The sequence below is a fragment of the Trichechus manatus genome, unplaced genomic scaffold (assembly GCF_000243295.1).
Source record: "Trichechus manatus latirostris isolate Lorelei unplaced genomic scaffold, TriManLat1.0 scaffold00057, whole genome shotgun sequence".
NCBI lineage: Eukaryota > Metazoa > Chordata > Mammalia > Sirenia > Trichechidae > Trichechus > Trichechus manatus.
The window spans coordinates 1,452,533-1,472,741 of NW_004443993.1; the positions used below are offsets into that span (position 1 = coordinate 1,452,533).

Below are 20,209 nucleotides of genomic sequence, written 5' to 3' on the forward strand. Positions count from 1 at the left end.
CATCAAAGCGGTTTCAACAAAGCTCCAGAAGTTATCTCCTGAGTCAGACCATGTACCTTTTTAACTTTTAGCAGCAAAACATGTGCTCATGTTAAAACAAACACGAACACAAGAGGCGCTGACAGCAAACACTAGCCTCCAGGAAGGCTCGCTCTCAGCCCTTCAGGCCCGCTCAATGCCTCTGGGGGAGGGGTTCTTTTCTTACTCCCTGTTTGCACAGTGAACACTGGTGCCCTGAGGGAGAAAGGGCCAACCCTCCAATTCCATGGCTCCTATTGGCTCCCAACACCTCCCTAAAGGCTGCGACAATGCAGCTGCTCTGGATTCCTGGCCCCACCTTCTTCCTAGCCTGGAGCTCCTTCCTCTAGGATGACATCTAAGTCTCCGTGTGACCTGCCTGCTCTGTTGCCCCTGCACCCTGTCATCTACTGTTCACCTTCACAGACAGTAAGCTGGATATTCTGCGCAGCTTCACTGGGTGGGGAGGGGGAGGAGTTTTAAATGTCGAGAACTCAAAGCTTAGTGTTGACCAGCCTGTTTGGCTCTTGACTCCACCATTGACGGGCCGTGAGGCCTTGGACAAGTGGCTCTGGTCCTCTGAGCCTCAGTTTCCTCATCTGCAAACTGGGTTGATCATAACATTACCTACCCATGAGGTCACTGAAAGGATCCAAGGAGTTTCTGTATTTCACCAACTCCAAGAAGTCACTGATCATAAAATACACTGTTATTTTCAGCAGCCACAGAAAAGAATGCAGCCAATGAGTGGCAATTCACCTAAGACTAGAAGATGCTTCCTGATTTCTGACAAGCTATGTCTTTTTTTTTCCTTTAATGCTCACGTGATTGACAAAATGTGGTAGTAATATGTGTGGCCCTTAGAACACAGCCTGGTCTTTAAAAAGTGTCTAAATGCGGTTTAGTAATACTGTGACGATGTGAATAGTAGAGAACTAAGATGATATAATTAGCATTTTGGATGTCCTCAGCACTTCTGCCTCAATCATTTCCTCATTTCCACCCTCCAAGTTCCCCGTGCACTCAAGTATTCTGCCGAATTTAGTGGCTCCAATTGGGACCACCTCCCAGGTGAGCCTGGGGCACTGAGTCTGCAGCTCTTCAGCAGAGAACGACCGGCTCTTACAGCAAATAAGCTGATGTCAGTGTGCTGCCACGGTGGCCAAACACACTGCCCAGTGACGAGCTTCTCTGTCCAAGCCCCAGGGGGCTGCACAGGCTGCCGGAATCCCCAGGAGCTCATTGGCTGCAGAGTGCGGAGGGCGTGCATACTTGATTTCTTCTAAGAGACACCCAAGGCCTAGTGAATGCTGCCCTTGGAACAGACCAAACCAGGGCCAAGCTGTGAGAGGCACAGCACTGCTGCACGGCAGAGCAGGGCTACTTCAGGGCGAGGATGTAGACCCCAGCTCGCTGCCGCCAGCGGCAGAAGGGAGGTGACCATGCAGCCCACGGAGCATAAATGGATTCGGGGCCAGCCCAGGCTGTGCTCCCAGAGCATCCTCACTTGTGCAGGGCAGCTAAAGTAACTACAAATGAGCAGCGGTCCTTGGAGATGACAGGGGTGAATCTATAGCTACAATCACACACCTAGGGACGTGCATTCCTGCTGTCAGTTCGGGAACAGAGACACCCAGGTGCAAAGCTGATCAGAAAAATGCCCCCAATCACTCTGCCTGTGGCAAGAACCTGCCAAGGGCTTTTAAATGATCTGCATGATAGCCACACGGTGGAGTTTATAGATAAAGGAGGCTGTGTACAGCTGCACCGCCTGACACGGACTGATTACTGAGCTGTGCAGGGGTGGAGCTAAACCAGATACAGAACAATCCATTGTAATAATGATGGTGATACAATCAAAAATGGTTAGCTTTGGTGTCATTGGCTTTCTGGGAGCCAGGCATGTATGTGAGCAAAGGGAATGCACCCAAACACCAACTGTGGAGGGTAGGCAGTGGCAGTAATAACACCTCTCTGTAGATGCCACTATTGATCCATACGAAAATGTCCATGCCCCTGGACGTGGCGATCCCTCTTCTAGGAGCCTGTCCTGCAGGAATCCTCACACACGCACTCAACACTGACTTCATTGAAGCAAGATACGTGAACGTCGCCTATCAACGTCAGGTTAAGTGAATAAACTGCAAGACACCTAGCAGCAAGGCTTGCAATGGAACACACTGCCACCGCTGCTCTCGTTCATTTGTGAGGCAAGAAACCGTTTGGAGAAGGGCAGCAGGGTGTATGGGAGACAAGGAGAGTTTTCACGGCCAACCCTTCTGTGCTCTCGACATTTTGTACCATGTGAACCAACCGGTGCCATCGAGTCGACTCTGACTCATGGCAACCCCACGTGTGTCAGAGCAGAACTGCTCCACAAGGTTTTCAATGGCTGATTTTTCAGAAGCAGATCTCCAGGCCTTTATCTATGTCACCTCTGGGTGGACTCAAACCTCTAACCTTTTGACTAGCATGTGTACCACACAGGGACTCCCAAATACTGTGAACCCCCAGAAGCTGACATAGGGCCCAGCTCCTGCCCTCGTTCCCTGCACTATCCTCCCCGCAGCAGCCAGAGGGTGCCTGTGTACAACTGAGCCAGGCCCAGTCCGGCCCCCCACCCCCCGTCACGGCCCTCCAGCGTAAAAACCAGTCTTCACACAAAGCCCTGTACGATCTACTCCTGCTCCCCCCTCACTCGCTCCCTCCAGCCACAATGGCCTCCTCACTGTGGTGCTGGCTCAGGGCCTTTGCACTGGCTGGGGCTCTTCCCTTAGACTGTGAGGCCCCCTCCTCACCTCCCTCAGGTCTTTGCCTGGCTCTCTTGCCTTCTCCATGAGGCTCTCCCTGACCACTGTTTAAACTGCAGACCCACCCACCTCGGCACTCTCTAGCCCCCTCCCCACATTACTACTTAACCATTTAATACACGATAAACTTTGCTATTTACTTATTTTCTGTCCCAATCCCCCATCTGTGGACAGGGATGGGTGTCTGCCTCACCCACTGTTGTCTCCACCGCGCTTAATGAAGGGCCTGGCACACACGAGGTGCTCAACAAATGTTTGTTGAATGAACAAGTGAACAAATGAAGACTGGCACCCTGTGGCTGAGGGGAAGGCAGGAGGCGGCCAACAGAGGCCCCCGGTGAGCCAGGCTGGGGGTGGGCGGCACGTACTGCAGCAGGGCTTTGGTTTTGCGTGTGGGGTCATCAGGCCGGAAGTTCTTATACTCCTCCACCTCCTTCTCCAGGGACAAGAGCTGGCTCTGCAGCTTGCTGCGCAGGGCCGGCAGCGATTCCCGGATATGGTTGGTCAGTTGCTGCAGGAGAGACGCCAGAGATCAGAGATCAGTGGGAGCAGAATGCTGGGAAGGTGCAGGCCCGCCTGGAGGTGGGCAGAGCGTGTCCCAGGCCACCCTGCACGCAGCACACACCACGGCCTCGAGAGGACGCACCAGAAACATCCCAGCCACAGACAAGCTCAAACGTGGGGAAAGGTAGGGGCCCAGCACTGTCCACGGAGCGAGACGCAGCAGCTTCCTTGTTAGGGAGCTGGGCAAATTATGGTGGTGTCCACCCCAGGGAGAACCACACAAGCGTTAGCAAGGCCAGGCAGCGGGAGACGGGCTGGCCCGGAACAACATCCAACAAGTAACACTTGGTGTGCTGGTGAGAAACACTGGGACAGTCCCTGCAAGCTAAGATGGACAGATTGCCCCTACAGAGCTCCACAAGGCTACCTATGATGGGAAACACAGGGAGAAAGTAAGAACATAGTTTCGTATTGGCTGTATTTACATAAAGTGGGGTCACAAGAAACAAATGTGGAAGAAAAGGGGAGAATGAAGTAGATTTATTAATTTATTATTCACACATTTTAAAAGGAGGTTGTTGTTAGTTGCCATCCAGTCGGCCCCTGACTCATGGCGACCCTGTGCAAAACAGCGCGAAACACTGTCCAGTTCTGCTCCATCCCCATGGCCTGTTGTGGATTGGACAGCTGTGATCCACAGCATCTTCATTAGCTGATTTTCAGAAGTGGAACGTCAGGCCTTTCTTCCTAGTCTTAGTCTGGAAGTTCCACTGAAACCTGTTCAGCATCATAGCAATACAAAGATTGCACTAACAGATGGGTGTTGGCTGTGTATGCGGTGTATTGGCCGTGAATCGAACCCAGGTCTCCTGCATGGAAAGCGAGAATTCCACCATTGAACCACGAGTGCCACCACTGCATACAAGAATATGGAATAATCCCCAAGATGTGCTATTAGAGAAAAACTAGGTACAGAACAGTGAACAGGATATATTACTGTTCAGGTTGGAAAAAGGAGGAAAGGGAAGGGAAGGGAAGGAAAAGAGGAAGGAAGAGAGGGAGGGAGGGAGGGAGGAAGGAAGGAAGGAAAAAAAGAGGAAGAGAGGGCCAGCTATACAGGTAGTTCCCGATTCACAACAGAGCTCCGTTCCGACAACTCCATCATAAGTCGGTTCTGACGTGAGTCAGATACCTCATTTGTTTTTTTTTTTTGTTTTGTTTTCATTATCACTGATTGCCTATTATCATCAGTATCTTTATAAATCCATCTTTATTTGTCTTTAGGGGTTCACATGAGAATGATAATATCAGCAAATTACACGCTGCAACACTATAAAGAGCATGTTAGTAATGAAAAGATGCACCAAAAACAAAACAAAACAGGTGGTCATCAGTGCGGTTCGTCGTAACTCGAATACGTCATACATCAGGGATTACCTGTACTCTATCTATGCCTTCCCAGGCCCCAGGTGTCCCTAGAAGGAATCTCAGGAAAGCAGTGACACTGGCCGCTGCTGGGGAAAGGAACTGGCTATCATGGCACAGGAGGAACTTGGCATTCACTATATTTGGGCTGTATTTTTTTTTTTTTTACTGTTATAAAAGAAAGAAACAAACAAAGCAAAGAACAAAAGAAAAGCCACGAAACCAGCTAATACACAAGAAAGAAAAACCAGAGTCTCGCTGCCATCTGTTCCACACAGCGAAGGATCAGCAAAGCCTCCATGAAGCGAGAAAACAGGCATCAATGCACCCAAGCACTGGAATGGATCCCCCTCCCTGACAGAGGTCCTGCCCCTCCGATGGGAACTGCCTGGGTCTATGCAGCATGCCCTGGTCTCCAGCCATGTTGGTATCATCAGCCCTGTTTAACTCGTGAGGAAACACAGAGGTGGGGACTGCTGTTCTTGGAGGTGGGATTTGAACTCAGCTCTGGCTGAGTAAGCTGAGCCGTGGCCTGCGGCTCTCTCTAGGAGGCCCCCAAGCCACCTGCAGGGGAGTTTCACTTCTCTCCTCTCCTTCCTGCCCCGGCCCAGGCAGACCCTGGCCGACCCAAGAGGTGCTGACTCCCCGCTTTGCTGTCCCGGGCTGCCTCCCCAGGGGCTCCTGCCCTGTGCTAGCTCTCTCTCCCCAGCCCTGGATCATGCATTTATCTGATGGCTGTTTGACACTGTCTGCGCATTAGAAACATACTTCCCCGAGGGCAGCGCCCGCTCTCACTGCCCACCGTGTCCCCAGTACACGTGTGAATGCACAATTCCCTGACTGCCAATTGGGGCCCTGCCACCTTCCTGGACAGAGTGAGGGGCACACAGGCCTCCCCCCTGCTCCTGCTGGGAGGAAGCTACAGCACGGGCAACAGGGACAACTCCCGTGGAGGGCGACAGGAGCAACCCACTCTAGTTTCACAGCATAATCCCACACTGGGGACTTGCCCCTACAGGGAAAGCTGCACATATGCAGAACTGCGTTACTAATTACAGCCTTCTACTGAATAGGAACTGGACCAGTGGCCCTCAAAAAAGCGACTGGGTAAAGAAATTGGGGCCCATGTGCTCAGGGAGTATTATGGAGCTACAGAGCAGAGCAGGAAGTCCTCTTCATGGCAAGGCCAGCACTCCAGTAGTGAACAAAAGCAAGCGACAGAACCGTGACTGTGCCACCACTTACAGTACGAAAGGGAGAAACGTGACTCTCAGAAGTGCTTCCTGTTTTTTTTTTTTAAAGTTTTTTTCTTAGATTTTATTTTATTTTGTTGTTGTTGCTAAGAATATACACAGGAAAACATGCACCAATTCAACTGCTTCTACATGTACAACTCAGCGCCACTGATCACATTCTTCAAGTTGTGCAACCATTCTCACCCTTCTTTTCTGCGTTGTTCCTCCCCCGTTAACACAAACTCACTGCCCCTCAAGGTTCCTATCTAATCTTTTGAGTTGCTGTTGTTAATCTGGTCCCGTATAGACAGTTCTTAAAAGAGCATAACACTCAAGGCATAGCTTTTTTTACTAGCTAAGCTACTGTTCGGTTTTAAGATGATTTCAGGGGATATTTTGTTTTAAGCTTTAAAGATTATCTCAGGGCAATAGTTTCAGGGGTTCATCCAGCCTCCATGGTTCCAGAAAGGCTCCTTCCTGCTTTTATTTACAGAAACTAAGGACAGTGCTTTCCTATGGGTGTGAGCGGGGCAGATGGAGGAATTTCACTGTACGCCTTTGAAGACGGTTTACATTTACAAATGTATTACCTACGAAAAAGAATGATAATGAAAAGATGAACTGCCTGCAGCTGCCGGCATTTGATACTTGCTGCATTTGACACGGTAGATGGGCTGAGCTTTAACTTAGTAGGTGCATTCTTGCTGATTCTCGACCCTAACGCAAAGGGGCAGGGATGCCTGAATGGCTGGGCCCCTGGCCCAGAGCCACCACTCAGAGCTGGGCTTTGGACTTGCCAAGGGTCAGCTTCTAGAGTCCCCCCGCTTAGCTACTGTCTGGTGTTGCCGGCTGCTCTATCTCGGTTTGGGTCAGACGTTCTTAAGGCAGGTCACCAACCCCAGGAACTGCATGCAAACTTCTGCATGTGACTAATAATTCCAATGGCAATTAAAGCAATAGTCTTAATAACAGCGATGGTGATAACAGTAGCAGTGATCACTAACTGAATACCCACTCTTTACCAGGCCCTGAATCAAATGCATTTATTATGTGAGTAACAAATGTGGCCTGAATCCATTTTGCTGAAACAAGTACAGCTGGAGACCAGCATCGAGGCCTGCCTGCCTCTGCCAAGCCACCTGCTGCCACCGCGATCAGAGTTGTTGTGCAAGGCGGAACCTGTACGGCTGCACGTGGCGCCCTGATCCCCTGCCGTACCTGATTCAGGGTCTTCTGCAGGTGTGGGGTGCCCATGCGGTCGGCTATGTGTCGGTAGGCTGGGTGGGAAAGGAAGAACTTCCTCTCAGCTCCCAGGGCTGCACGGATATCCTTCTTGCCCTCGATGTCCTTCTGGCTGCGGTTCACCACGCCGATGTAGCCTGTGGGGAAAGAGGGTTAGGCGGAGGCAATGCCACACAAGTCATTGTGCTTGGGCACCCACTTGGACCAGGCCTGGGGCTAGGTAAGGTTCAGGTGCAGAACTGGGTCCTGCCACTCACAGACTGGGCCACCAGCAGTACTGCATTACTCAGAGAAAGCAAAACCAAAAAACCAAACCCACTGCCATCGAGTCGATTCTGACTCATAGCAACCCTAGAGGACAGAGTAGAACTGCCTCATAGAGTTTCCAAGGAGTGGCTGGTGGATTCAACCTGCCGACCTCTTGGTTGCAGGCAAGCTCTTAACCACTGCACCCCCAGGGCTCCAGAGACAACAAAAGAGGATGAAAAATCAGAGTGCAGCAGAAGGCAGGCCCTGAAATGCAACACAAGGGTCTGGAGGAAGGAGAATTACATCCTGTCTGGCATGAGGGGGGACAGAGAAAAGCTCTGAAAAGATAAAAGTCCACAAACTAAGCTCTAAAGACAAGGAAAAAAAATCTCAACAAGAAGGGCAATGCATGCTCAGCTCATCCTACCAGATATTAAAACCTATTATAAAGCTATTAGTTTTAAAATAGCTAGGTATATGAGGGCATGTACTCCCAAAGAGACGAATGGAACAGAACAGAAACTCCAAAAATACACACATAAGCAGGTGGGCACTGAAGGGTAACACTCGAAAATCAACAGGAGGAAAACTGGATTAGTCGATGGATGCTGTTGGCAAAGAAACAAAGTTGGATGCCCACCAAACTTAATTCTTGAGGGATCACAGATTTACACATAAGACATGAAAGAAAACATGGGTGCTTTTTTAAAACGATTGCATTTGCATTAAAGTTTTCTAGAATGAAGCACAAGCACCAGTTAACAGTGACCATGTGAGAAGTGGGACTGGGGCGCGGGGTGCTTGGGAGACAACCTCCTCAATTTAGTAGGCTTCAATACAATTTTGGAATATTTTTAACCATGAAAACCTACTGTTGCAATAAACAAGCTAGTTGGAAGAAAAGATTCGCAGTATTTGGACATAAAGAACTTGGGGGAGAAGGGTAGGGGCATTCCAAACAACAGACGAGCCAGGAGCCCCAGGGCACAGACAGGAGGCCCCAGGAGTCCATGCCGCAAGGCGTCCTGTACAAATGGGTATCATGGGAAATAAGGGACTTAGCCTACTGGCTAGCACATAATAAAAAAATAAAACCAAAGCCAGTGCCGTTGGGGATTCCAACTCACAGTGGCACGTGGTAGTTAGTCAATGAACAGAAGTGGTCATTGTTATTAATGTTATCAAAGTTGAAGAGGTAGATTGGACATAGGTGGCAAAAGGCCTTAGGTGGTGCAAACAGTTAAGTGCTTGGCTACTAACCAGAAGGGTGGTGGTTTGAATCCACCCAGAGGTGCCTCGGAAGAAAGGCCCGGTGATCTGCTTCCAAAAGGTCACAGCCATGAAAACCCTATGGGGCACAGTTCTACTCTGAAGCACATGGGGGTCACCATGAGTCAGAATTGACTCGAGGGTAACCAGAAACTCTTAGCAGTGGGGAGGAGGGGAGCCAGCCTGACGTCTGTCCTGCTGGGCCGCGTGCAGACACGACTGCATCGCATTCTCTCATTATGTCCCTTTCACAGATGAGGGGGCTGAGAGTCACAGGAAGGTCACTTGAGAGATCTGAACACAGACTTGTCTGAAGCCCAAATACTCTCGTTTGTCTAACAGCATACAGAAGGAAACAGCAGTGGGAGAGAAAGGCTATGGTTGGTTTTTGGTTCTTTTAAAGGTGTAGGAGCCCTGAGCCTGCTGTAGGCCAAGAAAAAGGGTCCATTTAAACGGATTCAGAAGACACGTGAGGAGGAGAAAACAGGGAGAAGGAGCCTGAGGTCAAAGACACGAGCAAGTGCACAAGCAAGGGGAAAGTGGAAAAGGAAGGCAGGTGAAGGACGGGGCATGGACAGCAGTGAGTCGTGAAGGAGGGAAGCTGATGACTTCCTTCCACATCGTCTGCCACTCAGGTGGCAGGGCTGGGATGCTGAGCCCGACCCAAGCCCCGTGAGCTCTGAGATGGAGGCTGAGACCTGTGCAAGGGGAGACTGGGGTCAGGCTCGCTGGGTGGAGGGTGCCGGCACAGCAGGGTCTGGATGGACGGAGGGTGCCGGCACAGTAGGGTCTGGCTGGGTTTTCTCTTTCAGCATTGACATTCCTTTTTCAGTTTCTTTTTTTTTTCTTTTGGTTGTAGTTTAAGTGAAAGTTTATAATTCAAGTTAGTCTCTCATACAAAAATTTATACATACGTTGTTAAGTGACCCTAATTGCCCTCCCTATACTGTGACAGCACACTCCTTCTTTCCACCCCTAATTTCCCATATCCATTCAACCAGCTCCTGATCCTGCCTTCTCATCTCACCTCTGGACAGGAGCTGCCTGTTTAGTCTCTTGTATCTACTTGAGCTAAGAGGCACACTCCTCACAAGTATCACTTTATGTCCCACAGTCCAGTCCGATCTTTGTCTGAAGAGCTGGCTTCGGGAATTGTTTTAGTTTTGGGCTAACAGAGAGTCCGGGGGCCATGTCTTCTGGGGTCCCTCCAGTCGCAATCAAACCATTAAGACTGGTCTTTCTACTAGAATTTGAGTTCTGCACTCCACCCTTTCCCCGCTCCATCAGGGACTCTCTGTTGTGTTCCCTGTCAGGGAGGTCATTGGTGGTAGCAAGGCACCATCTAGTTCTTCTGGTCTCAGGTTGATGAAGTCTCTGGTCTGCGTGGCCCTTTCTGTCTCTTGGGCTAATACTTTGGTGTTCTTCATTCTCCTTTACTCCCGGTAGTTGGGACCAATTGATGCATCCTAGATGGCTGCTTGCTAGCTCTTAAGACTCCAGGCCTTCCTAAACTTCTGCCAGCCGCAGGTTTGCTTCTCAGCCCTGATCCTTGTAGCCAAACGGGTTTTTGGATTTGGGCCCTGGCCATGCTCCCTCCTGCTATGGGCCACCTTGTCACTCAATGTCTCAGCTGTGCTGGGGGAAGACAGCAACCTAGGTCGGAAAATTTCCCCATGCCTATCCCAGATATGCGGGACGGAGCCCCTGGGAGCAAAATCAAAGACACAAAAGGTGCCCACAGCTGAGAGCAAATCAGAAAGGGAAGAAATGGCCTTAAAAAAAACCCGAGATGGCTATGCAACACAGCAGCACAGTGAAAACCAGGAAACACCCGAGTGTCCAAGAAACAAGGATCGAACAATAGCCTGCACACTGCATAAGGAATGCCATGGACTCTTTTGAAGTCTTCCTAAAGAACATTTATTTACCTGTCATGGGGAAACGTTCTGACATTCTGCTAAATGAAGTAGAAAAGCAGGTCACATAGCAGCTTGGAGCTGGATTAAAACCAGCTCTGCTACTTCCTGGCTTTGTGAGCTGGAGCAAGGGGTTTAGCCTCTGTCTCAGTTTCTTCATCCATAAAATGGGGATGAGAATACAGCCACCTCATTGGTGGCTACCAAGTAGCTGGAAGATACCCATAATTGTGCTCATTCCAAAGAAAGGTGATCCAACAGAATACGGAAATTATTGAACAGTATTATTAATATAACACACAAGTAAAATTTTGCTGAAGACCATTCAAAAGCGGTTGTAGCAGTATATCGACAAGGAACTGCCAGAAATTCAAGCCAGATTCAGAAGAGGACATGGAATGAGATATCATTGCTGATGTCAGATGGACCCTGGCTGAAAGCAGAGAATACCAGAAAGGTGTTTACTTGGATTTTATTGATTATGCAAAGGCATTCAACTTTGTGGATCATAACAAATTATGGATAACATTATGAAGAACATTAATTCCAAAACACTTAGTTGTGCTCATGCGGAATCTGTACATAGACCAAGAGGCAGTCGTTTGAACAAGGAGATACTGTGTGGTTTAAAATCAGGAAAGGTGCTCTTCAGGGTTGTATCCTTTCACCGTACTTATTCAATCTATATGCTGAGCAAGTAATCCGAGAAGCTGGACTATATGAAGAAGAACGGGGCATCAGGATTGGAGAAGACTCATCAAAGACTACAGCCTTCAGTATGGATTACACCTCAACATAAAGAAAACAAAAATCTTCACAACTGGACCAATAAGCAACATCATGATAAAAGGAAAAAAGATTGAAGCTGTCAAGGATTTCATTTCACTTGGATCCACAATCAAGCCCATGGAAGCGGCAGTCGACGCGTTGCATTGGGCAAATCTGCTGCAAAAGACCTCTTTAAAGTATGCAAAAGACCCCTTTAAAGTGTTCAAAAGCAAAGATGTCACTTTAAGGACTAAGGTGTGCCTGACCCAAGCCATTCTGTTTTCAATTGCCTCGTATACATGCAAATGCTGGACAATGAAAAAAGAAGACCGAAGAAGAATTGATGCCTCTGAATTACGGTGCTGGCAAAGAATATTGAATATACCATGGACTGCCAGAAGAACGAACAAATCTGTCTTAGAAGTACAGCCAGAATGCTAATTAGAAGAAAGGATGGTGAGACTTCGTCTCATGAACTTTGAACATGTTATCTATCAGGAGGGATCAGTCCCTGGAGAAGGACATCATGCTTGGTAAAGGAGAGGGTCAGAGAAAAAGAGGAAGACCCTCAAAGCAATGGATTGACACAGTGGCTGCAACAATGGGCTCAAACATAGCAACGACCATGAGGATGGCGCAGGACTGGGCAATGTTTAGTCTGTTGTACAAGGGTCGCTACGAGTCAGAACCGACTCGAGAGCACCTAACGACAACCCTCGACTGTTGTCAGGATTGAGTGAGTGCCTGGTACAGAGTAGACACTCAATAAGTGCCTGCTATTCTCACAGTAGTAAATAAAAATACTTAGACAATTCTTGTCAGAAGACCCGAACCTGAACCTAATCAGGCCTCCTGTTTAGATCTAGTTACCAGTTTACAGGGAATGGCAATTGGCCAAATCCCAAATGCAGACGTTTCTTCCACAAATAAATGGTATTGGAAAAACAAAGGGAACTGGCAGGGAACTGTTAGAAAAGCTTAGGTACTGGTGTGTAAAATGATAGGATTTGTGTTAAAATCCCTCAGGAAGAAAATCACAATAGTAGGCGAGTCCGGGCTCAGGGTTCAAGATTGGTTGCATGCTGATAACCAATGGAGTTGAGTAGTACGTCCCTGGGGGCTCATCAAACTCTTCTCTTGACTTTTGAGAATGTTTGAGAATTTTGGTAACAGAAAGTAAGTACACAAATCAATACAAGTTTAAAATCCTGGTAAAAGCTGTTTGGAAGGAGATCCACAAAGCCCTAACCAGGGTCTCTCTTGGGAAGGTAAGATGGTAGATGATTTTAATTTTTTGTTTCTGTACACTTGTTTTTTAATGTTCCACAAACGAGCAGGTGTTAACTGTGTAATTGAAGACAAACGTATACAAACCAGAAGAAAGCGACATATGATCATAAGCAAAAAAACGTTAGAAGGATTTACAATATAACATAAAAGCAGTAAGCTCTGGGCAGTGGGAAACGGGTGGTGGTGTGGACATGTGTGTCTGTGTGCATCCTGACATTTGCCACAGTCTCAGTAATAAGAACAATAGAAACAAAAGGAGTTTTTCAAAAGCAGGGAGAGCTCCAGCTCTAGGACTACTGAAGCCCAGCCCACCCTCCCTGTACCCCGCTCTGTGGCCCCAGCCCCCACCCAGCCTCACCTCTTCTCAAGGGGAGGAGCTTGTTCTCCAGGATGTCTCTGGCGTCAGTGCCTTCGTCCATCAGGTCGAGCTTGGTGATGACACCAATGGTCCGCAGGCCTGAAATAGCCCAGATGTCAGAGGGCGCCGGGAGGAAGGAACACAGGTCCGTGGCCTCAGACCACCTCCCTGTTCTCCAGTTTCCCATAGGTCAAACGAAGACAGAAACAGCCTCAATCTCAGAGAGTCCTCCACCAAGATAAGCCTGGCACGTGGCAAAGGCTCAGTCAACGTGGTCGGCGCTCAAGATATCACTGACAGCACTTGCTGCCCCAGGCTGGGGGGCGGGGAGCCTCATCGAAATGCAAACCCCAGGTCAGAGCTGTGATTCTGAGCTCTCTGAGCTGCATGCAAAGTTCCAATGTAATACGCAAACCTGCAGCGTCTGATTCTAGGGTTTTTTTCTCACCCGAACAGCCAAAATTCTACTCTGGAACCATCCCATCCAATTCCTCCTCTTGCCGAGTCATCCAGAATCAAGGAGATACTCAGAGCAAAGCCTCATACCTGCAGATCAACCACCACAGCCAGTCCCTGAGAGCTGGCCTCTGAGCTAGCTGTGTGTCTGTCTTGGTGCATGTGTGTGTGTTGGTATGTATGTGTTGGTGTGTGTTAGTCCATGTGTATGTGTTGGTACTTGTGTCTTGGTGTGTGTGTGTGTCTCAGTGCATGTGTATGTGTTGGTGTGTGTGTGTTAGTCCATGTGTATGTGTTGGTACTTGTGTCTTGGTGTGTGTGTGTCTCAGTGCGTGTGTATGTGCTGGTGTGTGTGTGTTGGTGTGTGCGTATGTGTGTTCGTATGTGTGTGTGTGTTGGAGAGTTAGCTAACTTGGGCATCAAGGGGGCGACAGCTGTGCTCTCCCTGGGGACTCCACCTGCTCATCCTCTGCTGGTTAGAGTGTAAACTGGCCTCATCTTTTCAGAGGGTCTCGTGGTCTTATCTACAACCAGCTACAAGCTTGTAGCCAGTAGTAAGGGGAGAGGCAGAGCAGGGTAGAGGATGTGACCGGGGTAGGGGTCCTGGGGGCGTCATCTCTTTTGATAATGATCAAAACCCAGAAACAATGTGTATGTCCAAGAACAAAGGAACGGAGAGATCAGCACCGGGCAGCCCAGTGGATGACAACAGAGATGACGCATGGAACTATCTCCACTGCGACTACGGTACGAGCCAGGAAAAATCCACGTTACAGCAGATGGTGCCTAACTACATCGATTCCCACTCTGTCACTGCCTGATCAAGCCTCCACTGTGCCTCGTCACCATCGTGCCCCATTTCATGAGACGACAGCAGAGAATAGGACCAGGAGGCTGCTGGCGCTGTGAGCCCTGGGAGGGCTGTACTTCCGGGAAAAGGACAGCCGACGCTTCCGGGGACACAAGCTGGCATGGTCTGTTCACTGGTGAGACAAAGACACATGGCCTGCACTGTAAGGAGCTTGGACCCAGTGGGGAAAAAGCCACTAGCTGTCGCCCTTCACCCAACACCCGGTGCCCTGACCCAGTGCTGCAAACTGGGGGGCCTGAGCCACAGAACCTGCCTGGCCTCGACAACTTGCACAGCCCTTCACTGGTCCTTGACTCCCTCCAAACCACTCTGGGGCGCCAGCAGCCAGAGGGCATTTTGTAAAACACATTTCAGTGTGTTACATTCAGCTTCAAAAGCCCCAACACTCTGAGAATAAAACTTCAAGCCCCCCGCACAGCCCACAGGGCCCTGCTTGACTGGCCCCAGCCTCTCCCAGCCCTCACCCACCCTGCTCTCCCTTTAGCCTGCTCTGTTCCAGCTACATGGGTCTCCTTATGGTGTCTTACACACCCTAGGCTTTCAGCACCTGCTCTCTGTTTTCCAGGATTCCCTGGGTGGATGCAAATGGTTAATACGCTTGATTGCTAACCAAAAAGTTGGCAGTTTGAGTCCACCCAGCAGCGTCTCAGAAGAAAGACCTGGTGATCTACTTCCAAAAAACCAGCAACTGAAAAACTATGGAGTATAGTTTTACTCTGACACACATGGGGTCACCATGAGTCAGAATCAACTCAACGGCAACTGGTACTGATATTGGTCCATTTTCCTAGCTTTTGCCTCTTGTCATCATTCTGGTCTTGCCTAAAACCTCACTTCTTCAGAGGTTCCTGACCCCTCCCGCCCAGTGCTTACCATTACCTGAAATGATCTCACTTGCTTATTTCCTTGTTGTATTCTGTCTTCTCCACTAGAGTATCAGCTCCCAGCAACAGAAACACTGTTAATTTTGTCCCCTGCTGGATCCCCAGGGCCAAAACAGAGCCTGGCACATTGAATAAATGGCCCTTTTAAAAGTTTGACCCTGAATGCCCTAAGCTGGGGAAGCCACACTCCCCATTACTCCCAACTGCCTCCCACTTGCTTCATTAATTTGTCACTCTTGTACCTTATTTGCTGCTGAGAAGTCTGAGTTTTCAACCCTGCCCTGAACAGTTTATGGAGAGTATCTGTGGTCCTCACAGCAGCCCCACAGGCTAGCACTGCTGCTCCCATTTTGACAGAGGGGGCTGAGCCTTGTAGAGGGTACGTAACTTCTATAGGCAGGATTTGGACTCACAACTGTGAGCTGTGATGTCTGGGCTCTTCCCAGCTCCCTAGACTAGCTTCCTACACAGGTGAAGTGTGCACCATTATGTCCCAGGAGAGATATCCAAATGCTCAGCAGCCTCCAGGGGGTGCCCACCAGCACTGCAGTCCTCATGGGGGTGTTCCAGAAGGCCTTTTCCAAAGGGGGTCATGTGCCAGAGAGGACACCAGTGACTGGGAACCAAGGATTCTGGACGAGTCCTAATGCTCAGAGGTACCTGGAAGAGGGAGCCGCGGCTCTGGGGCTCAGTGGTTACCTTGGGGGTCGACCTCCTTGGCCAGTTTAAGGGCATCTGAGTTGGCCAGGTCCATGTTGGCGGGGGTGACGGCAAGGATTAGGCTGCTCTCCCGGCTGATGAACTGCAGGATCATGTCCTTGATCTGGTACTCGATGTCTGGGGGCTGGTCCCCCACGGGTACCTTGGTGATGCCCGGAAGGTCGATGAGGGTGAGGTTAAGCACTGGGAGGGAGATTAGAGGGAAAAATCATCAGAAGCTGGGAGTGCTGAGGTCTACATAGCCCTGCAGCAGCCCGGCCCACTTCCCCCAGGCTGTTGGGGGCCAGACCTCATGGCTTCTCCTGCCATTCCAACTGGATCACATGTTGAGACCCAAAAGCTCCCCTCCTAGGAAGCATCCTATAGACACCCCTACACTGGGCTTGCTCTATTCAAATGGTACCGAGTTTTTAAATCAGGACATTTGTATTTGCAGATTGGAATCGATCTAAATGCTTAAATAAATTCCAGCCCATCTGTTCAGCCAATACCAAGGAAGCATTAAAAACAAAAAGAGGATAATCTTTACTTACTGATAAGAAAAACTCTGAGATAGTCATATATCTTTATAATATGCTACAGTTTGAGTAAAAGGGGGATACAAACAATGAAACAATGAATGCATGCATATATTATGATACATGCATAACGTATCATTTGAAGAACACAAAATATATTTGTAATGTTAAGGGTAGGGTGGATACCCTTTTGTAATTTTTTTAATGTGAGCCACATGTAGACACTATTTATTCAAAATAAACAAATTTAAAAACTCATCACAGGAAACCCACAGAGAGGAGTTAAGATGTTGGAATATTCCCCCAAAACTGGTGGAGTTAGCAATCGGAGCCTCTGGGCCACGGCTGCGAGCTGTTCTATTTATGTCATGTAGAGTGTTAAAATTAGCATATTTTGCATAGAGGGCTGGCTTTCTGGTTCCTCTCAATGTATCAGAAGACCTGGCTTTCTTGGGCCTGTGTCACTACGTGGCCACCATTACTTGGGAGCTGAGTATTAGCTGCCCCCTTTCAAACAGGGCAATTTGCCACAGTCCCCACCACTTCTAACAGTCTTCCTGGACTGTTGCCTTTTTTTCAGAGCCGAGATCGAATTCTCTGTACCATGTACCTATCGAAAGTGGGAAGACAGAGCTCAAGAAGGCTGGGTGCATGCAAGGAAAATAGTAGGGAACACATTCTCTGTGAGAGTGGGGCACATCCTACCCATGACTGGTACAGACTCAGCTTCCTCCCTCCCACCCCATGCTCAGGTCTGAGCCCGTGCTGCGTACCATGTGGCGAGTAGATCCGCAGGTTGATGGGCACTGGGGAGATGCCTTTGTTGGTCCCCGTGACCCTGTCGGTCTCCGCTTCAATCTCCTGCCGGACTTCCTCAAAGTCTGTAAACTTTTTGGACTTGCAGTGCAGAAACTCGGCATATTCTGAAAAGGGAAAAAAGGGGCTCAAAATTAGAAAGAAAAGTGTGCTCTGTCGGTGGGGAACAGATGAACCTTTCAGAGAAGAGCTCTGTCAAGCACAGAGAGTGACAAATCAGTCACAGGCACTCTAGGAATCTGGTGGACAATGGAGACATTCACTTGACAAGTATCTGAGAGGCGCTCCTATACCCCGAGCATGTTTGTGACGGTTAAGATTGTGTGTCAACTTGGCTGGGCCATGATTCTCATTGTTTTAATGTAATCATTCCCATGATTCAATATACTGTGAGGAGCCAATCAGATGAAAGGGGTCTCCTTGGGGGTGTGGCCCGCATCTATATATAAGCAGACGTTCTGGCATTTTGCTCTCTCTGGATCCTGCGGCTGCTTCCTGTCGTCTCATCTCCCATTCTTGGGACTTGAGCTGTCAGCTTATCTGCCGAACCTGGGATTCAGCGATCTGCACGGCCTGTGAGTGGGAGTCCTGCTCTCCGACCTGCCGATCTTGGGCTTGCCAGCTTCTGCAGCTGTGTGACTTGGGAGAGGCCTCTACCCTGATCCACGGACTTGGAACATTCTAGCCTCTACAATCACGTGAGCTGTTTCCCTGATATAATCTCTCTCTATATACATATTTATATACTTTACTAGTTTTGCTTCTCTAGAGAACCCGGCCTGAGACATTTGGTACCGAGAGCGGTTCTAGAGAAACAAAATTGTAAGGATGAGTTTTCTAAATTGGTTCTCAAGTCTGGTTAGTCATAAAGACATTGATGACTCTGCTTCCAGCAGTAAACAGGTCACTGCTAGTCTATGGAGCAAGATGGCAATACAAATATGCAAAATATCACCACCAGTAGATCAGGTATTGGTGAAAGGTGAGGCTCAGGGTCAACACATGTGTGATATCTTTCTACAGCTTTGTCAGAATGAGAAGTATAAGGAAACTGGTTGGTTTGTCCTACTTTCGCTAGACAAACTGATGAAGGAAAGAGATGTGCTAGGGGCTTCAGAGTGAAGGCTTAAGTGCCGCATAAATAACCTCAAGGCTTCCACTTGTGCTTTGAAAGAAAGCCTTATTCCTTGTAGTAACAGAGCCGAAATTGCTGAAAACCAAACCCAGAGTCTTATTGTAAGAGTGGCTTAATTACAACGCCAGCTCAACTGCAAACCTCAAGAGGTGTCTGAAGTTAAAGTAAGGGCATTGATTGGGAAGAGATGGGATCCTGAGACATGGGATGGGGACATATGGGCAGATAATCAGGAAGCTGGGGACACTGAGCCTGTAAATTCCATTGAATCTCTTCTGCCAGCAGAACCAGTCCCATCTGAAGAGATTACTTCATGTTGTCTGCTAAACCACCCTGCTCAGAAAAACCATTAGCCCCTCCACTCCCATCTGAGGAGATTAGCCCTAGCCCAGCTGCCTCTAAAGAGCACTTGCCTGAGTCATTGCCTGGAGCATCGGCTGAGGCAGATGCTTTACAAGATAATGCTGAATGTTCTCAAAACAATTCCACACTACCGATTCTGGCTTCTAGACCTATAACTAGGCTTAAGCCCCAGTGAGCCCCAAAAGGTGAAGTACAAAGTGTGGCCCAGGAGGAGGTACGCTACACTCCCAAAGAACTACTTGAGTTTTCTAATATGTACAAACAGAAACCTGGGGAATATGTGTGGGAATGGCTATTAAGGGTGTGGGATAATGGTGCAAGGAACACAAAGATGGATCAGTCTAAGTTTACTGATATGGGTCCACTGAGCACAGACTGTTTCTTCAATGTTTCAGCTAGAGAAGTTAGGAAAGGATCTAATAGTTTATTTGGTTGGGTTGCCAAAGCATGGATTATGAGGGGACCGACACTAAATCAAGCTGAAGTACCAGCCCTGCCTTGGTATACTGTAGAAGAGGGTATCCAAAGGCTCAGGGAAATTGGCATGCTAGAGGGGATTTATCAAGTTAGATCAACAGACCCACATATGGAGTGTCCAGATGACACACCTTTTACCACAACTGTGAGGAACAAATTTGTGAAGGGAGCGCCAGCATCCTTGAAGACTGCTGTGATTGCTATTTTACATAAGTCAGATTTGACAGTGGGAACTGCCCTAACTGAATTAACACGCCCAACTACAATGGGGCTGATTGGACCCCGTGGTAGTAGGGGCCAAGTGGCTGCACTCAATCGACAAAGACAAGGGGGGCGTGGTTACAGTAATGGACAGAGGAGTCAAAGCAGTAATCAGAATAGTCTGACTCCTATGGACTTATGGCGTTGGCTACTTAGTCATGGTGTCCCTAGGAGTGAAAGAGATAGGAAATCTACTAAATATTTACTTGATCTATACAAATGCATGAATTCTAGGTCAGGTGAACAGCAGTCTAACTCAAATCGCCAGAATAGAGAGTCACAGTGACTCAATCAATTCCCAGATTTGAGCGAGTTTAAAGACCCACAACCCTTTGAATGAAGGGGAGGCCAGGTCCCCTTGAGGAAGGACTCCAACATACTTCCCAAAATTTTTACTGTTAATCTTTCTCCCAGCCGTCCCCAAAGGGATCTACGGCCTTTTACGAGAGTGACTGTTCACTGGGGAAAAGGAAGTAATCAGACTTTTTGGGGATTACTGGATACTGGCTCTGAGCTGACACTAATTCCAGGAGACCCAAAACGTCACTGTGGCCCACCAGTCAGAGTGGGGGCATACGGAGGTCAGGTTATTAATGGAGTCTTGGCTCATGTCCGTCTCACAGT

At 48.7% G+C, this 20,209-nt stretch overlaps 1 protein-coding gene across 7 annotated transcripts in view; it reads right to left on the reverse strand.

Moving 5' to 3' along the window:
* The window catches only part of DNM2 (dynamin 2), a 98,631-nt gene that overhangs the window by 31,647 nt on the left and 46,775 nt on the right, over positions 1 to 20,209 (reverse strand). For all 7 annotated transcript variants that reach the window (XM_023733191.1, XM_012556134.2, XM_012556133.2 and 4 more), the window contains exons 3-7: positions 17,307 to 17,456; positions 15,995 to 16,198; positions 13,085 to 13,183; positions 7,211 to 7,371; positions 3,197 to 3,339 (exon numbers count right to left, since the gene is read on the reverse strand). In XM_023733191.1, the coding sequence (XP_023588959.1) occupies positions 3,197 to 3,339; positions 7,211 to 7,371; positions 13,085 to 13,183; positions 15,995 to 16,198; positions 17,307 to 17,456 (757 nt within the window). The remainder of the gene's footprint in view (positions 1 to 3,196; positions 3,340 to 7,210; positions 7,372 to 13,084; positions 13,184 to 15,994; positions 16,199 to 17,306; positions 17,457 to 20,209) is intronic.